The sequence below is a fragment of the Schistocerca gregaria genome, chromosome 9 (assembly GCF_023897955.1).
Source record: "Schistocerca gregaria isolate iqSchGreg1 chromosome 9, iqSchGreg1.2, whole genome shotgun sequence".
NCBI classification, from domain to species: domain Eukaryota; kingdom Metazoa; phylum Arthropoda; class Insecta; order Orthoptera; family Acrididae; genus Schistocerca; species Schistocerca gregaria.
The window spans coordinates 209,680,033-209,707,080 of record NC_064928.1 but is presented as its reverse complement, the minus strand read 5'-3'; the positions used below and the strand labels follow the sequence as shown (position 1 = coordinate 209,707,080).

General features: G+C 38.5%; 1 protein-coding gene across 14 annotated transcripts in view; it reads left to right on the top strand.

The window, feature by feature from the left end:
* Positions 1-27,048, top strand: part of LOC126291618 (echinoderm microtubule-associated protein-like 2) — a 552,411-nt gene that overhangs the window by 516,576 nt on the left and 8,787 nt on the right. For 8 of the 14 annotated variants that reach the window (XM_049985164.1, XM_049985165.1, XM_049985159.1 and 5 more), the window contains 5 exons: positions 1,037-1,194; positions 8,721-8,975; positions 9,698-9,835; positions 14,889-15,005; positions 23,665-23,752. In XM_049985164.1, coding sequence (XP_049841121.1) covers positions 1,037-1,194; positions 8,721-8,975; positions 9,698-9,835; positions 14,889-15,005; positions 23,665-23,752 — 756 coding nt within the window. Of the gene's footprint in view, positions 1-1,036; positions 1,195-8,720; positions 8,976-9,697; positions 9,836-14,888; positions 15,006-21,643; positions 21,689-23,664; positions 23,753-27,048 lie in introns of all 14 variants that reach the window. The other 6 variants (XM_049985161.1, XM_049985155.1, XM_049985157.1 and 3 more) reach the window with 1 other exon arrangement.

Below are 27,048 nucleotides of genomic sequence, written 5' to 3'. Positions count from 1 at the left end.
ACTCAGCAGCTTCCAGGCAACTACAAGCAAAATGTAGTGCATATTCATTGCTACATGATAAATTCACACTGCGAACATTCCTATGGTAACATGGATGAAAAGGGGAATCATGTTCCATAATACAAACTGGCAGCAATGAGAAGCAAAGGTGCGGAGTGACGTGTGTAACTGGCAGTGGATGAAAGCTACCAACTCACAGTGGTGCAGATTGTTTGCATATATATGGTAGTTACATTTAGATACACAACCATTGCCACTGTGATAACCATCATCATCCTGCCTTTGACAAAATTAGTTTGAAACACAAGCTTCTTCACCTTCTTTTGTTTTATCACCCCATCTCTGTCAATACTCTGGTCCAGTCTTATTATGTCTTATGTTTACTTTCGTCCAATCTTCAGGCTTTCCTTTGCTCTCTTGCCCTCCATCTTCACCTCATGTGTCTTCCTAGGCATCCCTTCACATGTGTGTACCATTTAAATCTTTTTTTATGTTAGTTTTCCATTCCAGTGGTTCTTAATGTGTTATCTTTCCATCACTTTAACTTGCAATATCTTCAGTTTTTGATTAAAAATGTAATTTCACTTGCTCACTCTGTAATTTTCCTCTTTTCTTTGTGACCGAGCTTTATGCAACATACAACAGAAATGGCGTGTAATATTGGTACGTTTGTACACAACCATCTTACAGAAAAATGAACTCCCCCATAAAAGTATCATTCATCTCACAAAGCTGTCAGCTTCCCTTACATGTAATCTTACCCATTTGTCATTCCTCCCATTTTCCTGCATTACCCACCACAGGTACAGAAGCTTTCCACCATTTTCAGCTGCTCTGCACTCCGTGTCATTTGTGGTAGGTCTAGCGTTATTCCTTGTTGTAACTGTAATCTCACACTTCTATCACTATGGCAATAGTTCACTGTTAATGCAGTTTGCAGTTTAAGATTCAGCTATTTTCTCAACTTTTATTAGCATATACTTTGAGTTTTTCCACACTCTCGGAAGTTCTCCTTCTAGAGTCCAACTTGTTGCAGGGACCAACACAATCTCAAAGTTTGTCCGAGGAGTTCACGAAGGCTCAGTGTTCAGCATTTGTGCTCTGAAGGAGGGCAGCATCGTGACCGGAGGCGGGAAGGACGGCCGGCTCGTGCAGCTAGATGCGAGCATGAACCCGACAGGAGTCGAAGCTCAGGTATGCTGAGTAGTGATTTGGTTTGGGTGGTTTGCTATTCTATGTGCTTGGTTACTAATACTCTAATGGCAATTTTCTTCTCAAGTTACTTTGTTTGTCTACTACAGTGCCTGTCAAAGTGTGAAGCACCCAGGAGACATGGTTGGATGTCAGTTCGATTTTGTGAATGTGCACACCATCAGGGTTTGTCTTTAATGTTGTTAACAGGCCTGGTAGGGTTTATAAAGAGCACAAATAGTGTCAGATATTCAGTGATCACCATGAAAAGTATGTATGAGACAGTGTTATCAGTACCTGACACAGTTTGAAATGGACTTCATAGTGGTTCTCCATTTCATATGATATCCTGATTTGTGGGGCATTTGAATGTGACACTGGCCCAGTGTTGGAGTATATAGGAATATGAAGGCAGATATACTTGTCATCAAGGTTTTGGTCAACCACGTCTGGCCACCAGAAGGGAGGACCACTGTATTGTGCACTGAGCACATTTTATCCCATTTACACCTGCTATCTGAGAACAAGTGATGGACTCCATATAACATTCTGTGCCATCCTGCACCATTGCTCAGAGACCAGCAGCAGCTTTACTGGAGAATTACTGTTCCATGTGTAGCCTGCTTAATTCCATGAGACAAATGGCTGCATTTGGTGTGGTGACACTAGCAGGAAGCACGGATTGCTAATGACTGGCACTGCATTGTTTCAGTGAAGAATTCTGTTTCCGCAGCTCCCCAGATAAACACTGTCAGGGATTATCAAAGTGATTCGGGGAGAGGTCCCTTTATACCACTGCTTTGGGGAGCTCAGCGGTATTACTTGTGGCATTGTTGTGTAGAGAGATGTCTGGTAAGATTTCAGGTAGTGACTGAGAGAACTGTAATGGCACAACATAAGTCACGGACATCCTGCATTCTCACGAGTTACCTCTCACACGACAATAGTTTGGTACCATTTTTCCAAAGGACAATGCTCCTCCAATTGCAGAAAGTGTGTGTATGAATTGTTTGTGTGATGTTACGTTACTGATGTGGCCAGAAAGATGCCAAATCTATGTCCAGTAGAACATGCATGGACCAGCTGCGTGCCAGTATCCGGGATGTTGAGGACTAAGTACAGCAGTTGTGGGCCAGCTAGACTTAAACTAGGATACCGTGGCATTATGACAGCCCTCCCAACTGTATCATGCATCTGGGCCTGAGTGGGTACTGAACGGTGAATTTACTTTCAAAACCTTTTTTTAAGAACCTACTTTATTTACTGGTGATTCATCAAGAACATAAACACATTTAATGACACTATGTGAGCGTGGTGGAAATTTTATTCCTAAAAGGTCCTTTTTTAAAATGATCTTTTGGGCTGAGACCTTGCCGCTCCCTTTTAACATGGCCGTAGTCACAACCGCACACAACCACCTCTGAAAGACTACACTGGTGCAAATGTGCAAATCTGCAACACACCAGATTACTTTAAACTAAAAATTTTAACAACTCACACAAACTATGCACCCCATAAGAGGGATGGAAATGATACAAAACACTCACATGAAAAATTAGTTGCCACCGAAAGTGCAACTTATTTTTAAAACAACTCTTATGGTGGAAGGGTGGCAACTTTATATACTAAAAGGACTATCTAAATAAAATCCATGAAATACAGTTTTACATAAAATGTAAATGCTCTACATTACACACAGACCACCTCGCAAGATGATACACAAGATAAAAACATATTTCAGGAATTCGGCCTTTACAGCTTAAGCAATAAATTCGTTAATACCGAATCCGATAAACATGACATAGGCAGCTATTAGGAGACTGATGACCTCAGATGTTAAGTCCCATAGTGCTCAGAGCCATTTGGGGCAGCTATTAACATATGGCAGGCCGACAGACAGACAGACAGACAGACACACACTAACTGCCTAACAAATGCGGACAGGAGACAGACAAGCAAGCGGGGATGAGAGACTAAGAAAATTAGTAGATTTTAACAAGTAATGAAACAACATATCACGAATCAGTTGTTGTTGTTGTTGTTGTTGTGGTCTTCAGTCCTGAGACTGGTTTGATGCAGCTCTCCATGCTACTCTATCCTGTGCAAGCCTCTTCATCTCCCAGTACCCACTGCAACCTACTTCCTTCTGAATCTGCATAATGTAGTCATCTCTTGGTCTCCCTCTATGATTTTTACCCTCCACACTGCCCTCCAATACTAAATTGGTGATCCCTTGATACCTCAGAACATGTCCTACCAACCGATCCCTTCTTCTGGTCAAGTTGTGCCACAAACTTTTCTTCTCCCCAATCCTATTCAATACTTCCTCATTAGTTATGTGATCTACCCATCTAATCTTCAGCATTCTTCTGCAGCACCACATTTCAAAACCTTCTATTTATCGTCCATGTTTCACTTCCATACATGGCTACACTCCATACAAATACTTTCAGAAATGTCTTCCTGATACTTAAATCTATACTCGATGTTAACAATTTTCTCTTCTTCAGAAACGCTTTCCTTGCCATTGCCAGTCTACATTTTATATCCTCTCTACTTCGACCATCATCAGTTATTTTGCTCCCCAAATAGCAAAACTCCTTTACTACTTTAAGTGACTCATTTCCTAACCTAATACCCTCAACATCACCCGACTTAATTCGACTACATTCCATTGTCCTAGTTTTGCTGTTGTTGATGTTCATCTTATATCCTCCTTTCAAGACACTGTCCATTCTGTTCAACTGCTCTTCCAAGTCCCTTGCTGTCTCTGACAGAATTACAATGTCATCGGCGAACCTCAAAGTTTTTATTTCTTCTCCATGGATTTTAATACCTACTCCGAATTTTTCTTTTGTTTCCTTCACTGCTTGCTCAACATACAGATTGAATAACATCGGGGAGAGGCTACAACCCTGTCTCACTCCCTTCCCAGCCACTGCTTCCCTTCAAAGTCCCTCGACTTTTATAACTGCCATCTAGTTCCTGTACAAATTGTTAATAGCCTTTTGCTCCCTGTATTTTTACCCCTGCCACCTTCAGAATTTGAAAGAAAGTATGCCAGTCAACATTGTCAAAAGCTTTCTCTAAGTCTACAAATGCTAGAAATGTAGTTTTGCCCTTCCTTAATCTAGCTTCCAAGATAAGTTGTAGGGTTAGTATTGCCTCATGTGTTCCAACATTTCTACGGAATCCAAACTGATCTTCCCCGAGGTCGGATTCTACTAGTTTTCCATTCGTCTGTAAAGAATTCGCGTTAGTATTTTGCAGCTGTGACTTATTAAACTGACGAATCACTTAACTTCTAATAAACTACGATTTCTGGCAAAGACCTGGCGCAGCACCCCCAAAACGCTCTCCCGAACCATCCACTGCCAGCTGCTTCAATGGACGCAGGAAGGCGTGCCGATCTCCCGTCTCATGGTGTCGCAGCTCGCACTGACAAGAGTGACATTGTGGGTCAACTCCCGTTGCTCTCATGTCGGCCGCGAAGCCACCACCCCTTGCCGTACGGCGCGGTCCTCTGGACCGAGGTGGCCACCCCACACGAACTGACACTCATGGCGGGCAAGTCATCCTGCGTCCCAGTGAGCGAATGACCAACCGATCGATCCAACTACCAACGACTACTGCCCGAACAAACTTGAGCAGGCTGACGACCTAACACATACTAGCACTCCGGACGACAGACACAGTGACTGCCCCACACTGACCCGGCTGACCAACTGACTGGCTGGTAAGCTCATAGTGCCCCTTAAACCCACGTGAACAGGCAACCTTTCCAAAGCTGTGACGCCAAAGCTGTGATTGCCACAGTGACGCCACCGTCAGAAACAAAAGGCGACTGCTTTACACTACGCGCTGCGGTGCGCTCTTCAAAACAGCAAATTTTACAATGGCTCAGGTACAGTGTGATACTGACAAGTGAGCTTATACTGCTTTGTAAATTTGACTTGGTTTCACAATCACTGCAATGGCATCACATACCCTGTCAGTTTATGAAGTTTTATTTATTTATGTTTTCCTCTTCATTTTCTGAGTGTTTCACTTATTTTCTCAGGCAGTGTATTTCTAAAAATAAAAAAAAAAATTGAACATGGCCTTCTTTCACTAGGTTGTTCTGAAATAACCTTGGCTGAGTGATGTGATTGAAATCACACATTGCAAATAACTGTTTGTTTATTATCCACGACTAAACTTGGTACACATTTAGAGGACAAAGTTCCATACTCGAGTACACCTGAAAGCCCATCATGACAATGTGTAGCGGGTGCTTACTCTGCTCTGATGATGATTGTTGTTAGTGATGATGAGTCAGGAGGTACTGTGGATGAGCAGCAGTGCTGCACCATGAGGCTATGAGCCGTGGGCCATGAAGACACGGGTCCACCTGAGGTAAAGAATTGGCCATGCTTGGGCCACAAAGCACAGGCATGAGTGTAGTGGCCAAATATGCAAGGACCTAGCTCTCCATATACAAAACCTTGTCTGTGAACAGATATAATTCTTTGTTGCTTCAAATGATGATGCAGATGTACAGGGCAGTGATAGGAGCAAGTTTGTTGCACCATTGAGGAGGATTGTGTTTTAGTACACAGAGTGTGTGTGTGTGTGGGGGGGGGGGGGGGGGCAGTGCAGTGGGCAGTGCAGTTATGAACGACTGTACAGCCAAAGTCGTTTTTTGATGGCGGTCAATTTTGTAGAGCAGAGATGTTGGAGACAAGAATTTTGAGCATTTGCTGTAGAAAATGATATTTGAAAATGAGAAACTGTATTTAAAATTCAATTTTTTATTTATTTTTCCCCACAATCTTAGTTCACACTTTCTGATATACTGCATTTGTTAGATTAAAAGTTCATACTTATTCTTTGTGTACTGGTAAATATTGGAATACATGCGCTTCAGATTTTGTCATCAACAACATCACACCTTGCAGTTGCACACCTTGACAGACTCACTGCAGTGCTCTTTCTGCAGTATGGCTTATTATCTTGAATAAATTAATGGCATTACAATACTTTTAGTGCTGTTAATTTTATTGTAGTGGATGGATGTGCAGTGGCCACTATTAAAATGTGGCAGTCGCTATTTGGGTTAGTCACGAGGCATTCGGTTCTCCCACATAGGTATACTGGGTTTGTAAGGCTAGTGAGGGAGACGTGAGCCTGTTGTAGGTGGCTACTGCAAGACAGTTGGTGTGCATGAAGATTCAGTGTTAATTCAGTAATCTTGAATAGTTACACGTGTACAGCCTGTTCCTGGGTGCAGCTTGGTGTCGAACTGTGTTGTCCCCATGTTGGTGTGGTAGATGTCCTTGGGTTCACGAATGTTGTTGGGAAGGTGTGTGTGTGTGTGTGTGTGTGTGTGTGTGTGTGTGTGTGTGTGTGTGTGTGTGTGTGTGTGTGTGTGCGCGCGCCTTCCCTCCCCTCCCCTCCCCTCTGGCTGGCAGTCACTGGTAGACAACTGAAGGCTTCTAGCCTGGTGGCCCAATGGTACATTGATGCAGCAGATGGTGGTGTTGCCCACCATCTTTTGAACAAGACATAAATTGGCTCAAAATGTTAATTATAAATTGGATTTTACTCAATTACTAAATGAGATATTTTGCAAGTCATAGAAGTTTTAGAGCAGGAGACAAAGCTTTTATTGTCTGTACTTATCTGGAAAAATTAAAGGGCAGTGGTGATTGTTCATCTTGATTGTCCATCACTCTTGCGAGCCACAGAAAATATTTGGGTCACTCTCTTGGAGTATGTTGCATCCGTACATCATGAGAAATAATTTTCTCACAACCAGTTTGTTTGTAATTCTTAAATTATATAACTTATTCACTTCTCTATTGCAACACTAATTGCTCTGAGTAACTATTGTTACTAATTAGAATCTGTAACTAACTTTAACAGCTACTTTACTGCTTTAGCGTAACAATGGCCCTTATATAGGTTTTACATATCATAATTTCAGTATTATTACAATTAGTGTTTTATATATTTTACAAGGAAAACATATTAATACAAATAATTTCACATGTGACACAAAAGTCTGCAGAGAACAGAAATATAACATCATTTAACTGTGTTATGACTGGTAAAGTTTTCTATGCTAAATTTTGTAAAATAAATCTCCTTAACAATTAATGCTATGAAACGTAAGTTTTCATAAAAAATAGTTCTTTTTATTGCCTGTCATAGTGGTGTCTTTAATTGTAAAGCTTTATCATTTTCTACAAAATGTGTTGTTCTAATATATACTAAAGAGTAGAAAATTGAAGATTGTTTGTTATGTACAAATGATTTATTCATTTTATAAAATTGTATGAAGTGACTTTCCTTTACTGTCTGGTAACTAATCTTTGTGCTTTTGTACAATGACAAGTTGGAATTCAGAACATACATATATGTGTAATTAATGAAATCAAGTATCGCAATGTTTAGTAATCAAATAGATCATGTAGTTTAATAAGTGGATTTGTCTTTTACATTACAGTGTGCATGCACATCCTCCCTCCCCCCCTCCTTTCTCCCCTCTCAAAGCAGCTGCTTCCTCTTACACTTTTCATCCATAGATTTATTTTTAAACAGGTTGATGTGACTAGAAACCACAGGTGTTTTGTGAGTTTCAGTGTGGTCGCTGTCCAACAATACCACCACTTGAAAAGTAGGTTAGAAATCAGATTAATAATGTTTCTCACACAGCATATGTTCTCTTTATCGGGCAACAACAAAGTTATTAACTGTGGATGGTATCGTCAGAATGGAAATAATGAGGTCACTGTAAATAAGTCATTAATTTGGCACTTATCTTGAATGGATTCCCACGTAGATTTTCTCGAAGTTGTTATGGCTCATCTTGTTGATTCTAGGGTGATTCCACTTTGACTGCTGGAAGGGCTAGATCTGTATTTTAGCAATATTTGAAGACCTAACAAATGCGTTGTTCAGGAAATTCTTAATGATCAAGCAATCCCAGATCAGAACAATGGTATGGTAGAAGTAATTTTTGACTTGGTGTTCACGATCCACATTTTTATTAAACTTCTTGTAAAATCACATATACTACTTCTGAATTGTCACATCATCAAGAAAACAGTTTTGTATCAATCTTCATACATTTAATTTCCACTTTAACCAAATACAAGGCTTGACTGTTCTTTCACAAAGCGAAATAGCAACTTAACTTCTGCCAAAGTGAAACAGAGACTGCTCTGTGCGCATTCGCGCCAAAATGGATACAAGTAAGTCAAAGATTATGACAGTCTCACAGAAATGAATACACACAAGGACCATATTACTGTAATATATTGATACATCGGAGTACCTATACATTAATAAAACCAAATGTGAATATTGTCACAAAAATATGTCTGTTATTTTGCAGAAAAGTAGTACAATATTACTGGTATCAAGAACTGGGGTTGGACTGCCGTAATAGTCACGTAAATAGAGAACCATTACAGCTGATCATGTTAAAACTGCAGGACCAGTGAGTATTATGGTTTAAATCTGTGTTTCTTTTTTGGGACGACCAGGTACCGGAGCACTTGGGCGGCGTGCGGTGCATATCGGAGGGCCGGGGCAGCCTGCTGGTTGGCACGACGCGGTCGGCGGTGCTGACGGGCGCCCTGGAGCTGGGGCTGTCGGCGGCGGTGTGGGGCCATGCGGACGAGCTGTGGGGTCTGGCGCGCCACCCCACATTGCCGCAGTTTGCCACCGCCGGCTTTGACCGCCTGCTGCACGTCTGGGACTCCATGAGCCACTCCACCGTCTGGAGCAAGGATCTGGCAGTGCGTAATGTGTATCTCAACCCGCAGTGGCTCTGCTCTGATACTGTTTGCGAGAAGGCTTTATGACTGGACTTGTTCAGTTTTCATATTACTTGTAGGATTTGAAAAATGTTGCTTGAATGTCAGTACAACAAAATTCTCAAAATAAATAAATGCAATAAAAATTAAAAAATACATAAGGTACTTTAAAGATTATAAGATTTCAGAGCAAAACATGAAACTGATGTCTGTGCACTGATGTTCAAATTCTACAAGTGAGTAAAAAGTTGAAGAGACGGTAAGTTTGCCTTATGAGTTATGCACCTGAAAGTGCTGTCACTCTTGTGATATAGATCAATGTAAGGTTCTTTTATTTTTAAGTATGAAAGTTGTGAAAACTTTAAAATTTTCATTAAATGAAAATTTCACAGCTTTTTTTAGATGACTTGGTCTAATCTACTATAAACATATGTTTGTAACTTTGATATGGCTCCATTATCTCTGATTTATCTCCTAGGAGAAAATGTAGTGGAATTAATTTCCCCAAAACATGAATGAATATTAGAGCATGTAACACATTTTACATTGTTCTGCCTTACAGATGCATTTTTAAGTGGAAGTGCTCACCAGTAACTGTCTGAATTAGTATGCAATTTATTTGTTGGTATATTGCTGTGCAGAGCTTGTATGAATGTATTGTATAGTGTTATGCTACAGTTTTATGTATGTGTGCACTTCTGCAGGAGCCCTTGCAGAGTGCGGGCTTCTCCCCTGACGGCTCACTGTTGGTAGTGGGCTGCGTGTCTGGTCGCTGGCTGTCGCTGGATGTGGAGACGAGGGAGGTGCTCACATCCTACACGGACGGCAATGAGCCAATACAGGTAGGGGCTCTGTCTGACTGGGAGTGGCTTGGGGAGGGAGAAGGTTACTACTGAGATTTTGTGGGCACACAGGAAATGCTGTAGTCTCACCATTGAGCAACTTAGGAAAGCTAGTCATAATTCTTATTTATTTAATCTTGAAATGTTAGTCCACAAAGCATATCATAGACCCAGCCATAATGGGGACTAATTTGATCATGTGACTAGTGTAACATAATTTTACTTCATCTGAACATTACCAAAAATGAGATTTTCATAAAATTAATTCAGCAGTTGACATGCCAGAGGTGAAGTGGACATTGTAGAAAAATAATAATTACTCATCACACTTAAGTATGGGGGCACAATTAACTGTTTCTGTGGCTTCTTTAGTAGTAGTAGTAGTAGTAGTAGTAGTAGTAGTAGTAGTATTTACAACTGTTTGACAATGAACTTCAGCTTAAGAGCTGACATTGTCAAAAGAGGAAGAGACAGCAATCTGTATTACTTTAAATTTTAATGGTCTTGATTGCAATGTAATGTAATAACAAATAGATAACAACCTAATTTTGGTTGATTAGGAAGTGTCCTTACACTTTAATTCGTACCTAAATACAGTGTTAACCATCATGATAACAGGCTAATCAGAGCATAACCGTTAGTGTATACAGATGGCTGGTTTTGTACATGATTACATTATGCTGCAATAAAGATCATTAATATTTACATTATCAAACTTTCAAGTCTATCTTTTTAAATTAATTAATTTAAAAAAGTAATTTCACAATAGATATCTTAGTGCAGACTGGCATTTCTGTCATAATAACTATCATAATTTAGTATTAACATTTCCATTTTCTAATGAAATTTTTGTAATTTCTCTGTTACCATTCACTTATTATTTCATATTTTCCTGATTTTAACTTCTACCCACATAAATCTGAACTTTTGTTATGATGTTTACTTTTGCAATAAACACAATTTTTGTAAAACTGATGTCTTTTTAGAGAGATATCACTGGAAACTAATCAAAACTGATGAATGTCTATTCAAAGCAAGAAAACAGAAAAATTGCAATTTCTGAGACAAATTACAAATATGAAATATACATATATATATATGTATTGTACACATCTTACGTGTATCATTTTCTTCAATACTGCTTGACATTGGGAGTTACATTACACTAGGCACTGCTATGTTCCAATTCAACATGGTTCATGATGATACCTTGCAGTGCAGTCTAGGAAAAAACCATTGCAGACATAGTCAACAGCTCACTGCTGATGCCATTAAATTTATTCACGATCAGGAGGAGAAGAAATGTTACTGCTGACAGAATATACAAGCAAACTATTAAAGTTGAGTAAGTTGTTGCTGTGCAAATGATGTCAGCAGAAAATGATGCTGAGCAGAGTAGTACTAGAGTTTCCAGAAGCAAGTGCCACACAACAAATATGCCATTAACATTATTAACAACAAATTCTCTTGACAGCAGTTTCTGTGAGGTTATGAACAATGCACACACTGACTTCAGCAAAAACTGAAAAGCTTTTGTTAGTCACCACCAACTTCAACACTAACATGGAAACTCTAAGAAAAATGATTTGATATAAGGGATTTTATTTTCAGAAAATGCCAGAATTAATTATTTGAACAGTGGAAAATCTAGGTTGGAATGTAACTATATTATGAGAAGGAAAATTGCTACTCACCATATAGTGGGAGATGCTGAGTTGCAGATAGGCACAACAAAAAGGCTCTCACATAATTGTGTGAATAGCAAATTTCCTCCTCATAATTAGAATTAATGGTTTATCATGCTATCAGGAGTCGAGGGGCGTGAAAGGTAAGCAGTGGTTGAGAAGGGAGTGAGACAGGGTTGTAGCCTCCAATGTTATTCAATCTGTATATTGAGCAAGCAGTAAAGGAAACAAAAGAAAAATTTGTAGAAGAAATAAAATCCTTGAGGTTTGCTGACAACAATGTAATTCTGTCAGACAGAAAAGGACCTGGAAGAGCAGCTGAACAGCATGGACACTGCCTTGGAAGGTGGATATAAGATGAACATCAACAAAAGTAAAATGAAGATAATGGAATGTAGTCAAATTAAATCAGGTGGTGAATTAGATTCAGGAGTGAGGCACTTAAAGTAGTAGCTGTGTTTTGCCATTTTGGAAGCAAAATAATTGATCGTGGTTGAAGTAGAGAGGATATAAAATGTAGACTAGCAATGGCAAGGAAAGCATTTCTGAAGAAATGAAATTTGTTAACATCGAGTATAGATTTTGTTACAGGAATTCTTTTCTGAAAGTATTTGTGTGGAGTATAACCATATATGGAAGTGAAACATGGAGAATAAATAGTTTCAACAAGAAGAGAATAGAAGCTTTTGAAATGTGGTGCTATAGAAGAATGCTGAAGATTAGATGGGTAGATCATGTAACTAATGAGGAGGTACTAAATAGAACTGGGGAGAAGAGGAGTTTGTGGCACAACTTGACAAGGAGGGACCGGTTGGTAGGACATGTTCTGAGGCATCAAGGATTCATCAGTTTAGTATGGAAGTGCAGAGGGTAAAAATCATAGAGGGAGACCAAGAAACAAATACACTAAACAGATTCAGAAGGATGTAGTTTGCAATAGTTCCTTGGAGATGAAGCTTGCACAGGATCGAGTCACATGGAGAGCTGCATCAAACCAGCCTCTTGACTGAAGACCACAACAGCAACATGCTAGCAAATGATAAACACAGTTTCAACAATGGCATACTATATTAAACCTTACAAATTTATGGAACACCAGAATTAAAGCCGTGAATGATTTATTTGCACAAAGCATGTCTCCATGCTCTTTACACTATGAACTAATCTTGTCAAAGTGTCTGAGAAGGATGGTCAAATGAAAGTTCTCATCAATGTTTAATAGTTGTGCCATGCATAACATGTAATGTGTTACAGTGTTACACTTCAAAGAATGTTGGAATGTATGCTGTTTCTTGGCTATGAACATGATGGTGGTTTGGCCTATTGAATTAGGGCAGCTTTAGTGCTGTTGTGAGCAGTGGCCTTTCATAAGGTACTCCACTCCAGATGTCTACTGCATACAGTTTACTTCACGTGTTTGGCAGTTTACTTCACGTGTTTGGCAGTTTACTTCACGTGTTTGGCAGTTTACTTCACGTGTTTGACAGTTTACTTCACGTGTTTGACAGTTTACTTCGCGTGTTTGACAGTTTACTTCGCGTGTTTGACAGTTTACTTCGCGTGTTTGACAGTTTACTTCGCGTGTTTGACAGTTTACTTCGCGTGTTTGACAGTTTACTTCGCGTGTTTGACAGTTTACTTCGCGTGTTTGACAGTTTACTTCACGTGTTTGACAGTTTACTTCACGTGTTTGACAGTTTACTTCACGTGTTTGACAGTTTACTTCACGTGTTTGACAGTTTACTTCACGTGTTTGACTGGAAATTGGTTGAGACTGACCTGCAATTTTTGTAACATTTGAAATCTGTTGTCGTTAACAAGGTGTGACACTTCTCTCCATACTTGTCAATTAGAATATATTATGTACTGTTTTCTGTTGCTGGTAAACCTTTTGTGGTATGATGTTGTGGCCCACAAAACTGTTCTGTTCACAGTGTTTCATCCAGAAATGTGTTCGGCATCTTCAGAGGCATCTTCAGAGGCATTGTACCTCCATAGAGTCCTGCTAATTATGTCATTATTAGCAACACTGGAGAAGTGTTTTTCACACACCTCTAGAGTAGTATGCTCTAAAACACCATCTCCTGCTGTTACTGAGGAGTAAATATGACTTGATGATGATACTATGAGAAACCAAAATGGGTCACCAAACTAAATAAATAACACACACACAATCAAGACTGTATCTATTGAAATAATTTGACTAACATTTTCTGATAATATTATTTAAATATATTATTGTCTTGTCAGTGGGAAAGAAATATAAATGGATTGAGTGCCAAATAGGAGGAACAAAGTTAGAACAGGTGGACAGTTTCAAGAACTTAGGATGCATATTCTCACAGGATGGCAACATAGTGAAAGAACTGGAAGTGAGGTGTAGCAAAGCTAATGCAGTGAGCGCTATGTTACGGTCTACTATCTTCCGCAAGAAGGCAGTCAGTACCAAGACTAAGTTATCTGTGCACCGTTCAATCTTTCAGCCAACTTTGTTGTATGGGAGCGAAAGCTGGGTGGATTCAGGGTACCTTATCAACAAGGCTGAGGTCACGGATATGAAAGTAGCTAGGATGATTGCAGGTACTAGTAGATGGGAACAATGGCAGGAGGGTGTCCACAATGAGGAAATCAAAGAAAAACTGGTAATGAACTCTATAGATGTAGCAGTCAGGGCGAACAGGCTTAGATGGTGGGGTCATGTTACACGCATGGGAGAAGCAAGGTTACCCAAGAGACTCATGGGTTCAGCAGTAGAGGGTAGGAAGAGTCGGGCCAGACCAAGGAGAAGGTACCTGGATCCGGTTAAGAATGATTTTGAAGTAATAGGTTTAACATCAGAAGAGGCACGAATGTTAGCACTGAATAGGGGATCATGGAGGAATGTTATAAGGGCGCTATGCTCCAGGCTGAATGCTGAAAGGCATAATCAGTCTTAAATGATGATGATGATGATGATGATGATGATTATTGTCTTCAGATTTTTATTTCACAACCAAAGCAAGCCCTCCAGAGCAATACTTGTGATTGTATCAATTGAAGAAACATTTAAAAAAAACCATTGGCAATACAACAATATGAAAAGGGTGGAGCACTCTTCAACACAGAGGAGGCAGTGAGTTACTGTCAGTCACAGTGAAAACATAGCACCTGTCTACAACTCAACTCCACTGTGTAGTGAGTAGCAGTATATGCTTTTCATATTTTTGTTATTCTATCCTGGAGTTTCATTGTTTGATTGCTGATACAGTTGCTGCTGTACAATCTAACATGAAATGGAGTGAAAGGAACCTGAACATGCTAAATATTTAGTTCATTTTTTGCCACAGTCTGTTCTCACAGACTATCATGGTGATTCTGCATGTCTCTAGGTGGTGCAATTCTCCCCCAATGGCCAGCTGCTGGCTCTGGGTTCACGAGACAACAACATCTACATTTACCAGGTGGCAGATGATGGGAGAAAGTTCTCAAGAGTTGGCCGGTGTTCGGTAAGTTGCCACTTCGTGAAGATGTGTTCTGGTGTTACTGCCTCATAAGATTTGTTGCCTACTGAGTATGATTATCTTAATCTGTTGTTGTGAAATGTGTTCTTTGTATTAAAAATTTCTACAGTGTGTGAGGGATATAACTTATGATAGGAGAAGTAATGTCCAGATATTTTCATACATGAGTAAAAAATAGTGAAATAGTGTCACAGATTGGCACAGGAAAGGATATTCCATGCATCATGGTTACTGAAAGAGCACTGAAAACAGGGGAGCTAGGAAATGGAAGGAGGTGGTCTAGAAATACAAAATGAATTATAAAGAAGTAAAGTGGGCATGATAGGGATATTTAAAAAAAGTGTTGATGAAAGTAACAAAATGACATATTAAAGTGTGTGTCAAAGATAGATATGTGGGAAGAGGACAGATTGGTGTGGGGGGTTCCCACAATGTTTATTAGTTGTTAGGAACATAAACTAAGGAGAAAGAAAAGCATGTATATAAAATATGTCAGAGCATAGACATAGCATATATTAAGGTCTCCAGGAGAAATACAAGTATTGTGTACTTTCATGTTACAAAAAATGGAGTAACATCAGAGAAGATGATATATTGACTATGCTCTTTTTATTTTCAGGTAAGCTGTAACCCAATAATGGAACTTCCATATTTTTCTTGTGTGCTACCATATCTAGCCACCATTGCATGATTTAAACCAGTAACATTAGCTCCCTCCCTCTTCACCAATATGGCATCTAAATTCCAATCAAGTAATTGTTTATATTGTTTCCATCATGTACACACACACACACACACACACACACACACACACACACACACACACACACACACACAATATAAACTAAATTCCAATGAAGTAACAAGATGTTGCATAACACAAATTAAGTACCTTTCAGTAGCTAGAGATCTATATCCCTTCCCTTTATGAGGATACCAGAATCCTAAAGGGAATGGTTAGCTCTCATTATGTTTACTTGTAATCCAACTCGCAGAAGACAAAAATTGGATTTCAGAAAATCAATTTTTGCAGTTTTTGGCAGTGTTCAATAAAGCCACCTTGAATGCAGTTTAATGTCATATTGAAATCACTGGCACACCAAAGAAAAGACACAATTTCCAGATTGAAGAGACACCTGCAAAGAGGAATGAGGAGGAGGAGGTTGTTGTTGTTCAATAAAAATGTTCTATAATCTTATTCACCTCAACTGGCAAACATGAAACTCTTGATCATGCATGTTGTGGGGGAAAAGATGTATGCATAGTTTGAAAAGTTTTGAATGAATGAAGACAAGTACCCATTCTTGTTCACAGAATGAGTAAGTGGCTTGTTGCCAGGTATTAGTGTAAGAGAGATTTTTCCTCTACAGGAAAGAGGGTATAGCAGTTCACAACTTAACTAGCTGGGAGGGGGGGGGGATGAAATGATCGTATGGGATTCTTGGCCAGGAGGCCCCATTCGGGGGAGTTCGGCCACCATATTGCAAGTCCTTTTTAGGTGACACCATATCGGCAACTTCTGAGTCAATGATGGTGAAAATCATACTGAAGGACACACAACACCCAGTCCCCTGCCGGGAATCGCTACTCACAGTATATGGGAAGAATGTGTAGAAGAAGTGTACAAGAAAAATGAAGATCAAGGCAGTGTTATAGAAAGGGAAGCATTAGTAGATAAGATGATATGACATTTGTGATACCGTAAGAATAATTTGATGGAGCCCTGAAAAACGTAAGTCGAAACAAGTCCACTGGAGTATGTGATATTCCCCAGAATTATTGAGATCCATGGAAATGCCAGCCAAGACCACATTATTCTTTCTGCTGTAAGAGAGATACACTTCCAAAAAGGATAAGTTTTGGTATCTGCCGTATTGCACTTAGCAGTTATTGAGAACAGTTTGTGTTCCCTAATTGTGATTTTATCTTTCACAAATAAAACACAAAACAAATAATCGTAGTTTCCATAAAAAGAACAGAGATATCAAACAGAAAACAGAATGGAAACAGTCATTCTTCATGTCATCCTGGGTGCTTTACATTGGACTTCGAGAGCTTCCTCAACACATATGCCCTCAGTGAGCATTTATCACTGCCTGAAACCTGTGTGGCATATTTTGCATAAGTCTACAAAGATGATCCTATGGTATCCGTTCCCATTCTTCAGTCATGGTCGATTAGAGTTCTTGGAGAGTCTGTGGTGGAACAGGACTAATATGAACACGTCTGTTGAGCATGTCCCACATAGGTTTAGGTTAGAACTCACTGCCACTCCAATGTCTAGGCTTCATAAGACATCCCTGCATCCACCCACCACATAGGCTGTGGTATTAGAAGGAATTCACAAGCACCACCACTGCCACCACCACATGCAGCAGCCATCACACCATTGAACAGGATCTGTTCAATGTACTGCCTGTGGGTAAGGCAACTGTGGACAAAAAGTTCTGTATGGCTGTCAACAATGAAGCTTCCCCACATCATCACAGAACCTTGGAAACTGTTGATTTGCTGGATAACATTTGGCAGGCACCACTCACACAGTCTTCACACAAAGGCTGGCCATCACCTTGTGGCAAACAATATCTGGACTCATTTGTGAATAACATATTTTGTCAGTGACAGTCGCCACAATATCTCTTGTCAAGTCGGGCACTCAAATAGGATGTCTGGGTTGTAAGTGCTTTCTCATAACTTGTTCATTAGTCTGATCAGACACAGCAGCTCTAGTGGCCCTTCTGAGATCATCTTGCAGTGCTCTGGCAGTATCTGTATGATGCTGCAACAGAGAGATGGCCAGATATCGGTCCTTAAATGGGGTCATAATGTGTTGGTGATCTCGTCCAACTCACCTCGTTTACTGACCTGTCTCTTTGTAGTGTGTCCACAACCTATGGATGACACATCAAGAGGTGTTGCAGCAACATGACCGAAAGTCAATTGTTTTTGGATCAACCGAACTGCCCTCTCAACCTGCACTGCATTAAACTGTCACATTGCATGTGCTTGGTTGAATAAAACATCCACAAATGACAACTTACATCTGTATACCTCACTAGAAAACAGTGGGACATAAGTACTCACTTCCTGCTAAGGGTCACCTGACACTGTAATACATAACACAGCTAATAGATGGCAAATGATTTTTAAGTTTTGCCAACATTGAAGGTTAAAATCTCGAGCCATGCAATAAGAAAAGAGGAGCAGCCTGTATCAAAACATATTTAACATACCGTATTTACTCGAATCTAAGCCACACTCATATCTAAGCCGCACCTGAAAAATGAGACTCGAAATAAAGGGAAAAAAAAAATTCACGAATCTAAGCCACACCTGAAATTTGAGACTCAAAATTCAAGGGGAGAGAAAAGTTTTAGGCCGCACCTCCAAATTGCAACAAAGTTGGTCCATTGTAATATGAAACACAATTTAGGTCGAATGAATGATGATACAGCTACAGTAGTTTGGTTCGAGTCATAAGCTTAGCAGTTAAGCTTTACCAGGCAGTCATTGCTATGCGTCAGGTGCTCCGTCCGTATTTATACAGGTACCCTTCCTTTTTCACGTGCGTTGTCTGGTTTGAATCCATTGCTTATTTTGCTTTGATCTGATAAGTGTTGTTTTCTTTGTTATAGGTGTTTACGTCACTCTAAGCTGAAAATGCATTACTGTACTGTGTCATGCATAGTTTGTTGTATTCTGATAGTGCCGCTCACAGCATGGCTTGCTTTTGTGTGCGCTACCGCCACTTAAAATTAAAAAAAAGAGAGAGAGGAATCGTCTCATTAGCGAAACATTGGCAAGAGACTGCTATTTGTTGTTACTTACACTGCTGCTTTCTTTGATAATGATCAACAAGAACCAAATAATAGGGTGCGTGTGATAGAACATGTTCTGAACGAAAGTTAGGCGAAAATTTTTCTCCATTTGAAAATCGCTGCGGCCGCTTCTTTAGTACATCAAATTCTGCACAGAAATTAGTCATCTTAGATTAAAAAATCTAGTCAGTTGCCGTGCTTCATCTCTGACTGTATCACTATTAGGCATAAGAATAATACGAATATAAACATGACATGATACGTATATTCTTCCGCGTTTACTGTTGTCTCACTCTAGTAGGAAAAAATTCAGACTGTAGAGTTGGCCATATTAACAAACATCCCAAACAATCTTGCCAGTCAGATTTTCATAGCACATTTAAATTCTGCTACATTCGAAGATGAACAATACAGAATTTGTATTTACTTCGTTGGATAATGTATGAAAATGCAGTGGTCGAAACTCGGGGCAGAGAAAAAGAGCTCGTCTTGTACCTTTTTTTTTAAAAAAATTTATTTACTGACGCAGAGGTTTTGGCGCCAGTATTTATCTTTGTGCCTACAAAGCATGCCTGTGTAGCGCTACATATATTCGACGGCAGAAGTTAGTTGTGGCGGCACCTACCAACATTTTTCAGAACTTCCACTTGCTTTGCACTCAATACTAAACCACAGGTGGTTTTTTGGATTACAAAAACCGGAAAAAAGTGCGGCTTAGATTCGAGTAAATATGGTACTGGACATTATCACTTAATTCCTTTGAACAGTGTATATGAGCCAGATGGGATGCATTCAGACTTAAAGAATAATTCAAATTCCAAAGAAGGCAGGTGCTGACAGGTGTGAATTTGACCAAATCATCTGTTTCATAAGTCAGGGTTGCAAAATGGATGTGAATTATTTGCAGAAGAATGGAAAAACTGGTGGAAGTTGACCTCAGGGAGGATCAGTTTTTGTTCCAGGGAAACATAGGAACACGCAAGACAATACCTGGACAGAAAGATAAAAGATGGGCAAACCTACATTTATAGCATTTGTAGATTTGTCTAGAATACACTAGTTGAAATTCCGTCAGCAGCAAGAATAAAATACAGGGAGTGGAAGGCTATCTGCCACTTGCACATAAAGCAGCTGCAGAGCAATATGAAAAGATAAGAGTCAAGAAGTGAGACAAGGTTGCAGCCTCTTCCCAATGTTGTTTAGTCTATATATTGAGGAAGCAGTAAAGGAAACCAAGAAAAATTTTGAACCAGAATTTAAAGCTCGGAGAGAAGAAATGACTTGACGTATTGCTGATGACATTGTAATTCTGTCAAAGACGGCAAAATATTTAGGTCAGTTGAATGTTTGGGTAATGTCTTGAAAACAGGTTATAAGATGAAATTAACAAAAGTAAAACGTAAGTGATGGAATGTAGTCGAATTAAATCAGGTGGTGCTGAAGGATTTGGTTAAGAAATGAGATCTAAAAGTAACAGTTTTGGTATTTGGCAGCAATATAAGCCAAAGTAGAGGGAATATAAAATGTAGACTGACTGTGACACAAAGAGCTTTTCTGAAAAAAGAGAAATTTATGTATATCTAATATAAACTGAAATGTTGGGAAGTGTTTTGTGAAGGTATTTGCCTGGAGCATAGCCTTGTACAGGAATGACATATAGATGATAAAAAAATTCAGGCAAGGAGATACTAGAAGCTTTTGAAATTCGGTGCTATGGAAGAATGCTGAAGATTAGATGTGTAGATTAACTGCAGTGGAGGTACTGAAACAGATAGTGGAAAAAAGAAATTTATGGCATAACTTAATGACGTAAGAGAGTGGTGGATAAGGCACATTCTAAGGCATGTAGAAGTCATCATTTTGGTAATGGAGGGAAATATGAGAAGTGAAAAGTGTAGAGGGAGACCAATGGATGAATACAGAAAACAGGTTCAAATGAATGTATGTTGCAGTAGTAATTCAGAGATGAAGGGGCTTGCACAGGATAGAGTAGCATCAAGATCTACAATGGATGTTGGGTCTTTTACAAGCAGAAATATGTGATACTGAGCAAGTAATTTACACCAGTTTTTTCCCAAATATAGTTTACAGTAACAAGAGTATTATTCCAACCTGCTATCACTGCATACACTCTCCAAACAGTTTTATGTGGACTCACCAGTATGACTTGAGAAAGAGTGACACTTTGTCTAATCCTTGACTAGCTAAACAGTTTTTCCACTGATAGTTTACAACCAGCAGTTGCCCAGGGAATCAGCTGTCGAAAGATTCTGTAGCAGGCACTCACCTGTATTAATACAAGCAGTTCGTCAGCATTTCTGAGACAGTGGCAACTATGGGCAACCATACAAGTTGCTGTGTGGAAGCTTTTAGTCCTTAACTCAATTTGGTAAAAAAATATGTACTAGAGGCAAAATTAACTTCTTGGCAATAAGAAGGTGGCTTCTCTAGTTTCATTCTGGGCACTAACAGGAATTCTTTGTGGCTGTCAGTGAGCACACCAGCACGAGGCACAGTTGAACTTCATGTATTATTAATTTTAATGAAGAGCTATGATGAAATGTTGCTAGCACAATGTCATATCTTTCCACTTGATGTTTCTTATTACTTTAATCATGCCTCATATAGTGTCCCTTTTATTTTGCCAAATACTGCTTATGTCTTTCGTATTGATGAATGTTTAGTTAAATCTGGCAATTTCCACTTTAGCTTTTTTTCTGTAGTTTACTTTATGTATCTCACAGAATGTTGTGTATCAGATGTGTGCTTTTTTCCACTTTCTCCCCTTACGAATTTCTTGGACAGCCGGAAAGGAGACAACGAAGAACCAGCTCTCTGTCTTCCCTGCTGGTATGTCCTGTTTGCTAAATATGCATGTCTCCTGACTGTTTCATGTGATGCGTGTTGCATTTTGAAGCTGTTTTCACAGCACAGGGGTTGGTTTTGCTGTCGTTTGTGTGTGTGTGTGTGTGTGTGTGTGTGTGTGTGTGTGTGTGTGTGTGTGTGTGTGTACAGTCCATTATAATGTATGTACATTTAGTGCCTGTGTTTACTGTAAATATTTTGTACAGTCTGCATTCGTCTTCATTGTAAATCCATTGTATGGTTAAGTGTGTGGCTTCATTGTAAATTGTAAGCATTTTATGTTGATTTAATAGCACAGGTATGCCTTCTGGATTGTATTTTGCTCATCTTAAGAAAAATTTATGTTGCAGTAATTCTTGCATGGAAATAAAAAAATCAAGCAGTTAAATAACTTTTTATGCCAGCGTTAGATGCTGGTAATACAAGTCATGTATTGTCTTAAGTCAGTAATGTTACTTGCACTTTTAGCTGTAAGGCATGCATAATTAGCTCAAGATCTCTCCCCCCCCCCCCCTCTTAATTAAAAAAAAAATATTTTTTACATTTTTTTCCCAGAGGGAACTAATATAATAAAACTGTAATATGATTTTCTATTTAAAAGCAGCTTTGATTGGTAATTTCAGTTTTATTGTAGCTTATGAAAGTATAACACATTTTAAAATGGTTTTACTGTAAAAAAAAAAAAAAAAAAAAGTCAACAAAATGAATTCTTTTAATGTTCACATAGTACACATTCCATCAATACACTCATGTGACACATGAAAGAAGTATTTATTTCAGAAAGTAATATAGATAGTGAAACATTTCTTATTAGTTTCAGCTGGCATCCAGTCTGTTATACTAATCAGCTTTTATTTTTTAATTGATCATAGTGGCATGAAAATGTGATGATAAATTTTACAAATTCTGTTTTCCAGCAAATAGTAATGACTAATTTAAAGCATGAAAAAATATAAAGGGGTACTATTTTGAACATTACTTTCACAGTTGAGTTGTCAGTATTGTTGTTTGTTTGACATCACTGTTGACCAGCATGCAAGATTACGTAGTTTGGAACAGAGTCTTACCTTTCAGATGTTCAGTTTGAGGATATACATAGGTGGGCTCACATTTTTGTCGCTCGTGGCTGTTAGTTAAATATTTAGAAAAATTGTGGACTTGCTGTCACAAAGAGAATGAGTATGTCATTCATATTTTACATTTCCCAGTGTTCAGTGGTCAGAGTGGTCTAACATTGCCCTAACATTGTACTTCATTCTTTACTTTTCCAAATATTATGGCAGCTCTTTGTAATACATGAATTTAAAGTGTGCCGTGATTTGCCTGTACAGCTTAAACAATTACCCTGAGTTACTGATCCAGTAACTGTGCAGTTTAACACAACAGGTATTAATTGAAGTAATTGCACATGCATTTGTGTGTTTGTCATTGATTGGATGCCATTTTGTAGCTGTAGCTTTGCAACAGTGCATTTCTCATCTGTTGGTATCGAGCAAGTTTTGCGCAATCCAGCATCACCTATCCCACTCTGACCTTATTGTCAGGTCAGGTATTCCCTCCCCCAATCATGTATATGAGTAAATGGACTCCCATCAAGTGCTTCAACTCTTGCCGTTTAAGAGCACATGCCTGAGGATGATAAAAAAAAAAAAAAATCGTGAACATGTTCATGATCCTCTTCATGCACAGAATGAACAATACAATCACAGTTGAAATTGTGTTTGCTTCTGTGGGGGAAGGGGGCAATAGAGAGTGAGAGATTGTCGCCTGTTGTGATGTTATACATTACTATATAGAAGCATGAGCATTGTAGAAGTTGGTTGCTTCATGTGTCTTGTTACAGTGAGTGCTTCGTGACTTCGTGAAAGGCAATGACCTGGAGGGTTGCATGAAAACTGTATTTGTAAGGGTCTGTGTAGTTTGTCTGCAGGACAGATGTTGTACTATGATTCCATTTTCAGGGCCACTCAAGCTACATTACACACCTGGACTGGTCAGAGGACAGCCAGCACATCAGGAGTAACTCAGGAGACTATGAACTCTTATACTGTAAGTTTGATATTTACAACTCTTGTTACATATGGTATTTCACAGCATTTGGTAGTTTTACCATGTAGGCTACAATACCAAACTATTACAGCTAAATCCTTGTTAAAATTAATAACTCTTTGTTAGTGTACTGACAGAGATGAACTGTTTTTAGGAAGATTATGATTCAAGCCTATAGTTGTCAAGAGGGGTCATAGTCTTTCTTAAGAATCCTGAACAACTTACAGGAAATAGGAGGGCAGCTTCTTTTGAAAGGCAACAATAGTATACATTGAGTAATGCTCCATACAACTGAAATGTTAACTCCAAAAACTAAAGATTTCTCTAAAATTAAAATTCAATGTTCAAGTAAGCTAGGGGAAATGACTTTCCCAATCATGATTGAGAGATCCAAAACAGAGATGAATGTAAAAAGAAACAGCAAAATATTTATCATAACTGTATTGCTGCTATTATTATTATTATTATTATTATTATTATTATTATTATTATATCCTCAGGTCACTTTTCCATTTCAATTTCCTGTTTTCTTGTAGTTTCCTTTTCTTCAATACACTTTCATATGTTCCATTTTTTCTTCCTGTCCCTTGACCACTTCATACTGGCCTTTTTCACTCTCATACCTTGGAGTCATTCCATATTTAATACTTTCCCCTGAATACTTCTGTTCATTGTTTCTTCAGCCTTTATATATTTTTTTCTACATTCTTTTTTGCTTTGTGGATCCAACTTGTTGACTTCTTATCTCAAGAAGATTTGAAGACATTTTGGTTCACCTGGCGACTTCCAATAGATATAAATGTCCAAGAGATACTAGTCTTCTTTTTCTCATAACTTTGATATATTTTAATAAATTTCCTTGTTACTTAGTAACCTCCAATCTTCCATAGGTTTTCAGGGGGCTAATATTTTCCTAATAATTTGTCTTTGTAGTTTTTGAATTTATCTAAAATGTAGTGTAATGCTAGGCATGTTCTTGATATAGAATTCTGGTTTCACTACTGTATGGTAAGGCCTTATCTTTGCATTTTTGGACAGGCATTATTTTGTTGTAAGCATTCAGTTACACCACATGCCCTTCCCATTTTATGTATCTCTTCTTCTATAGCAGCTGTTTCTAAACCGTTTTCTCGGCTTATCTCCTCAAATATTTAATTTCTTTAACCTTCTCTATTTGGCCAATATCTGTATTCAGAAATTTTGGTGTATTTTTAAGATTTGTTCAAAATTTTTCATCTGTAGTGACTCTTAAGCAGGTTCTGTGGGCTATTTCTTTTAAAAGACTAATTTGTGTTGCAGCAAATACCTCATTTTACTATCAGCATCATAATTTATTTAATGACTTTTATTGATTACTTTGCTCAATTATACAAAGAGGTGTTGTTATTCAATAATAAAATTCAGTCCAATAATAATTCAATAAGATAATTCAATAATGCATTGGCTATTGAAAGATTATTGCAGTTTGTTATATAAAGGGCTTTTTGCTCTTCTGACTGCCCAATATTTCTTCATTCTTTCAGATATTTTCTTTCTTTCTGTAGCCCTTTCATTGATCTTAATCTCTAGTCCAACATGCGTGTCTTTCAGGGTTTTGGTTTCCTCCATTTAGTTTTCTAAGCTATCTACTGTAATTTGGAGTTCTCTTACATCTTCCTTAATTTCTATGGTGCATTTAATGTTGCTCTACTATTCCACAATTTTTTATTATTCTCTAATTCCGTTTTCTGGTGTCTCACCAGATGAGCAAAGAATGTGATGTGTTTGCTCCTGATCGGTTCGTTACTATTATTATTATTTGGCTCACTCATTTTTAGATGGTAGTAATTTAATAACGTGGTTTACAAGACAAGTTATCGCTAAGTTAACTGTGTTCTTTGAGACCCCAATGAACTATTCTGCAGGTACTCAGGACAACTGCATTCTGCAGTTCACACCAGAGCTAAGAATAATGTGTTAGGTCCTTTAGCCTGTTCTTTATTTTGAGTGTATGCCAGTTATTATAACGGGCATTCAAATGAAGATGAGATGGATGGAAAATAGTAAGTAAAGTGTTTATCGTTTCAAAAGTAATTGCCATTACTATTAATACATTTATCACATTGTGAACCAATATGGACAGTGCCTTCACAGAAAAGAGTTTGCAGCAGGTTACAGAACTATGACTGTACCTAGCCAACCATCTCCTTGTCTGAAGTTAATCGACAGCCACAATGTTTTTTCTTTTTTTTTTCTGAACTCCAAAAGTATGTAAATCGAATAGGGGCAGATCAGGACTGTTTGGAGGATTTGTAAGAGCTTTCCTGTGAAACTTCTACAGTGTAGTCGAATCAGACTTCTCACAACGTGAGCGAGTTCTTACACACCCTCCATACAGTCCCGATTTCTCCGCGTGTGAATTCTGTATTTTTGGTACCCTGAAAGAGACACCTGTTGCTGTCAATTTGCTTTGAATGAAGAGATGCATGCCTGGGTACAACTGTGATTTCATAGGCAATTGAAAAGATTTTTCCATGAAGGTATAGCTGCCATGTTTAACACTGGAATAAATATATTATCATTGAAGGTGTTTACTTTTTAAATAAGGAATGGTTTATGAACTTTTTTTCCCCTCTGCTGCCTCTTCATTTGACTGCCCCTAATGTTGTTATTTGTCTTTGATGCAGTAATTATGTTTTTGATTCACACAAAAATAAGTTTCACATTGATACTGTCTTCTTACCCAGGATGGTTATATGCTTTGATGCAAAGATATTCACCAAGTTCACATCCGACATAAAGTAAGAGATTGGGAATCCAGACTAACTGAAAAGAAAATTAAGAACATGCCTGATAAGCATGCTTGCAAATTATTTTGATATTTACTAGCAGGGGTTGAAAATTTCTATTGAATACATGACAAATAACAGTATTAATTGTGCAGCTGCATGGCACGTAGCAGCTCGTAGTATAAATATGTCATCATATCGTAGAAGATTAACAGCCGCTACTTAATATACACTGCCTGACAAAAAAGTTGAACACTCCAAAGGTGTGGTCATAGATTAATGTAAATTTGCACTTGTTCACACAATCAGTGGGAATCTAAATAATTGGTTGCAATTCTCTTTGAGAATTGGAACAGGTACCAGAGTGCATTATTTTTGTTCATTTTTAGTGTATTTACCAGTTCCGTGAGGGTACATAAGGGGCACAAACAGCATCAGGTGTTGAGTTATTACTGTGAAGGGTACAGACATGGTGTTTTATCATGTGAGGCAGTGTTACCAGTTTGAAAAGGTCTTCTGGTTGAGTTG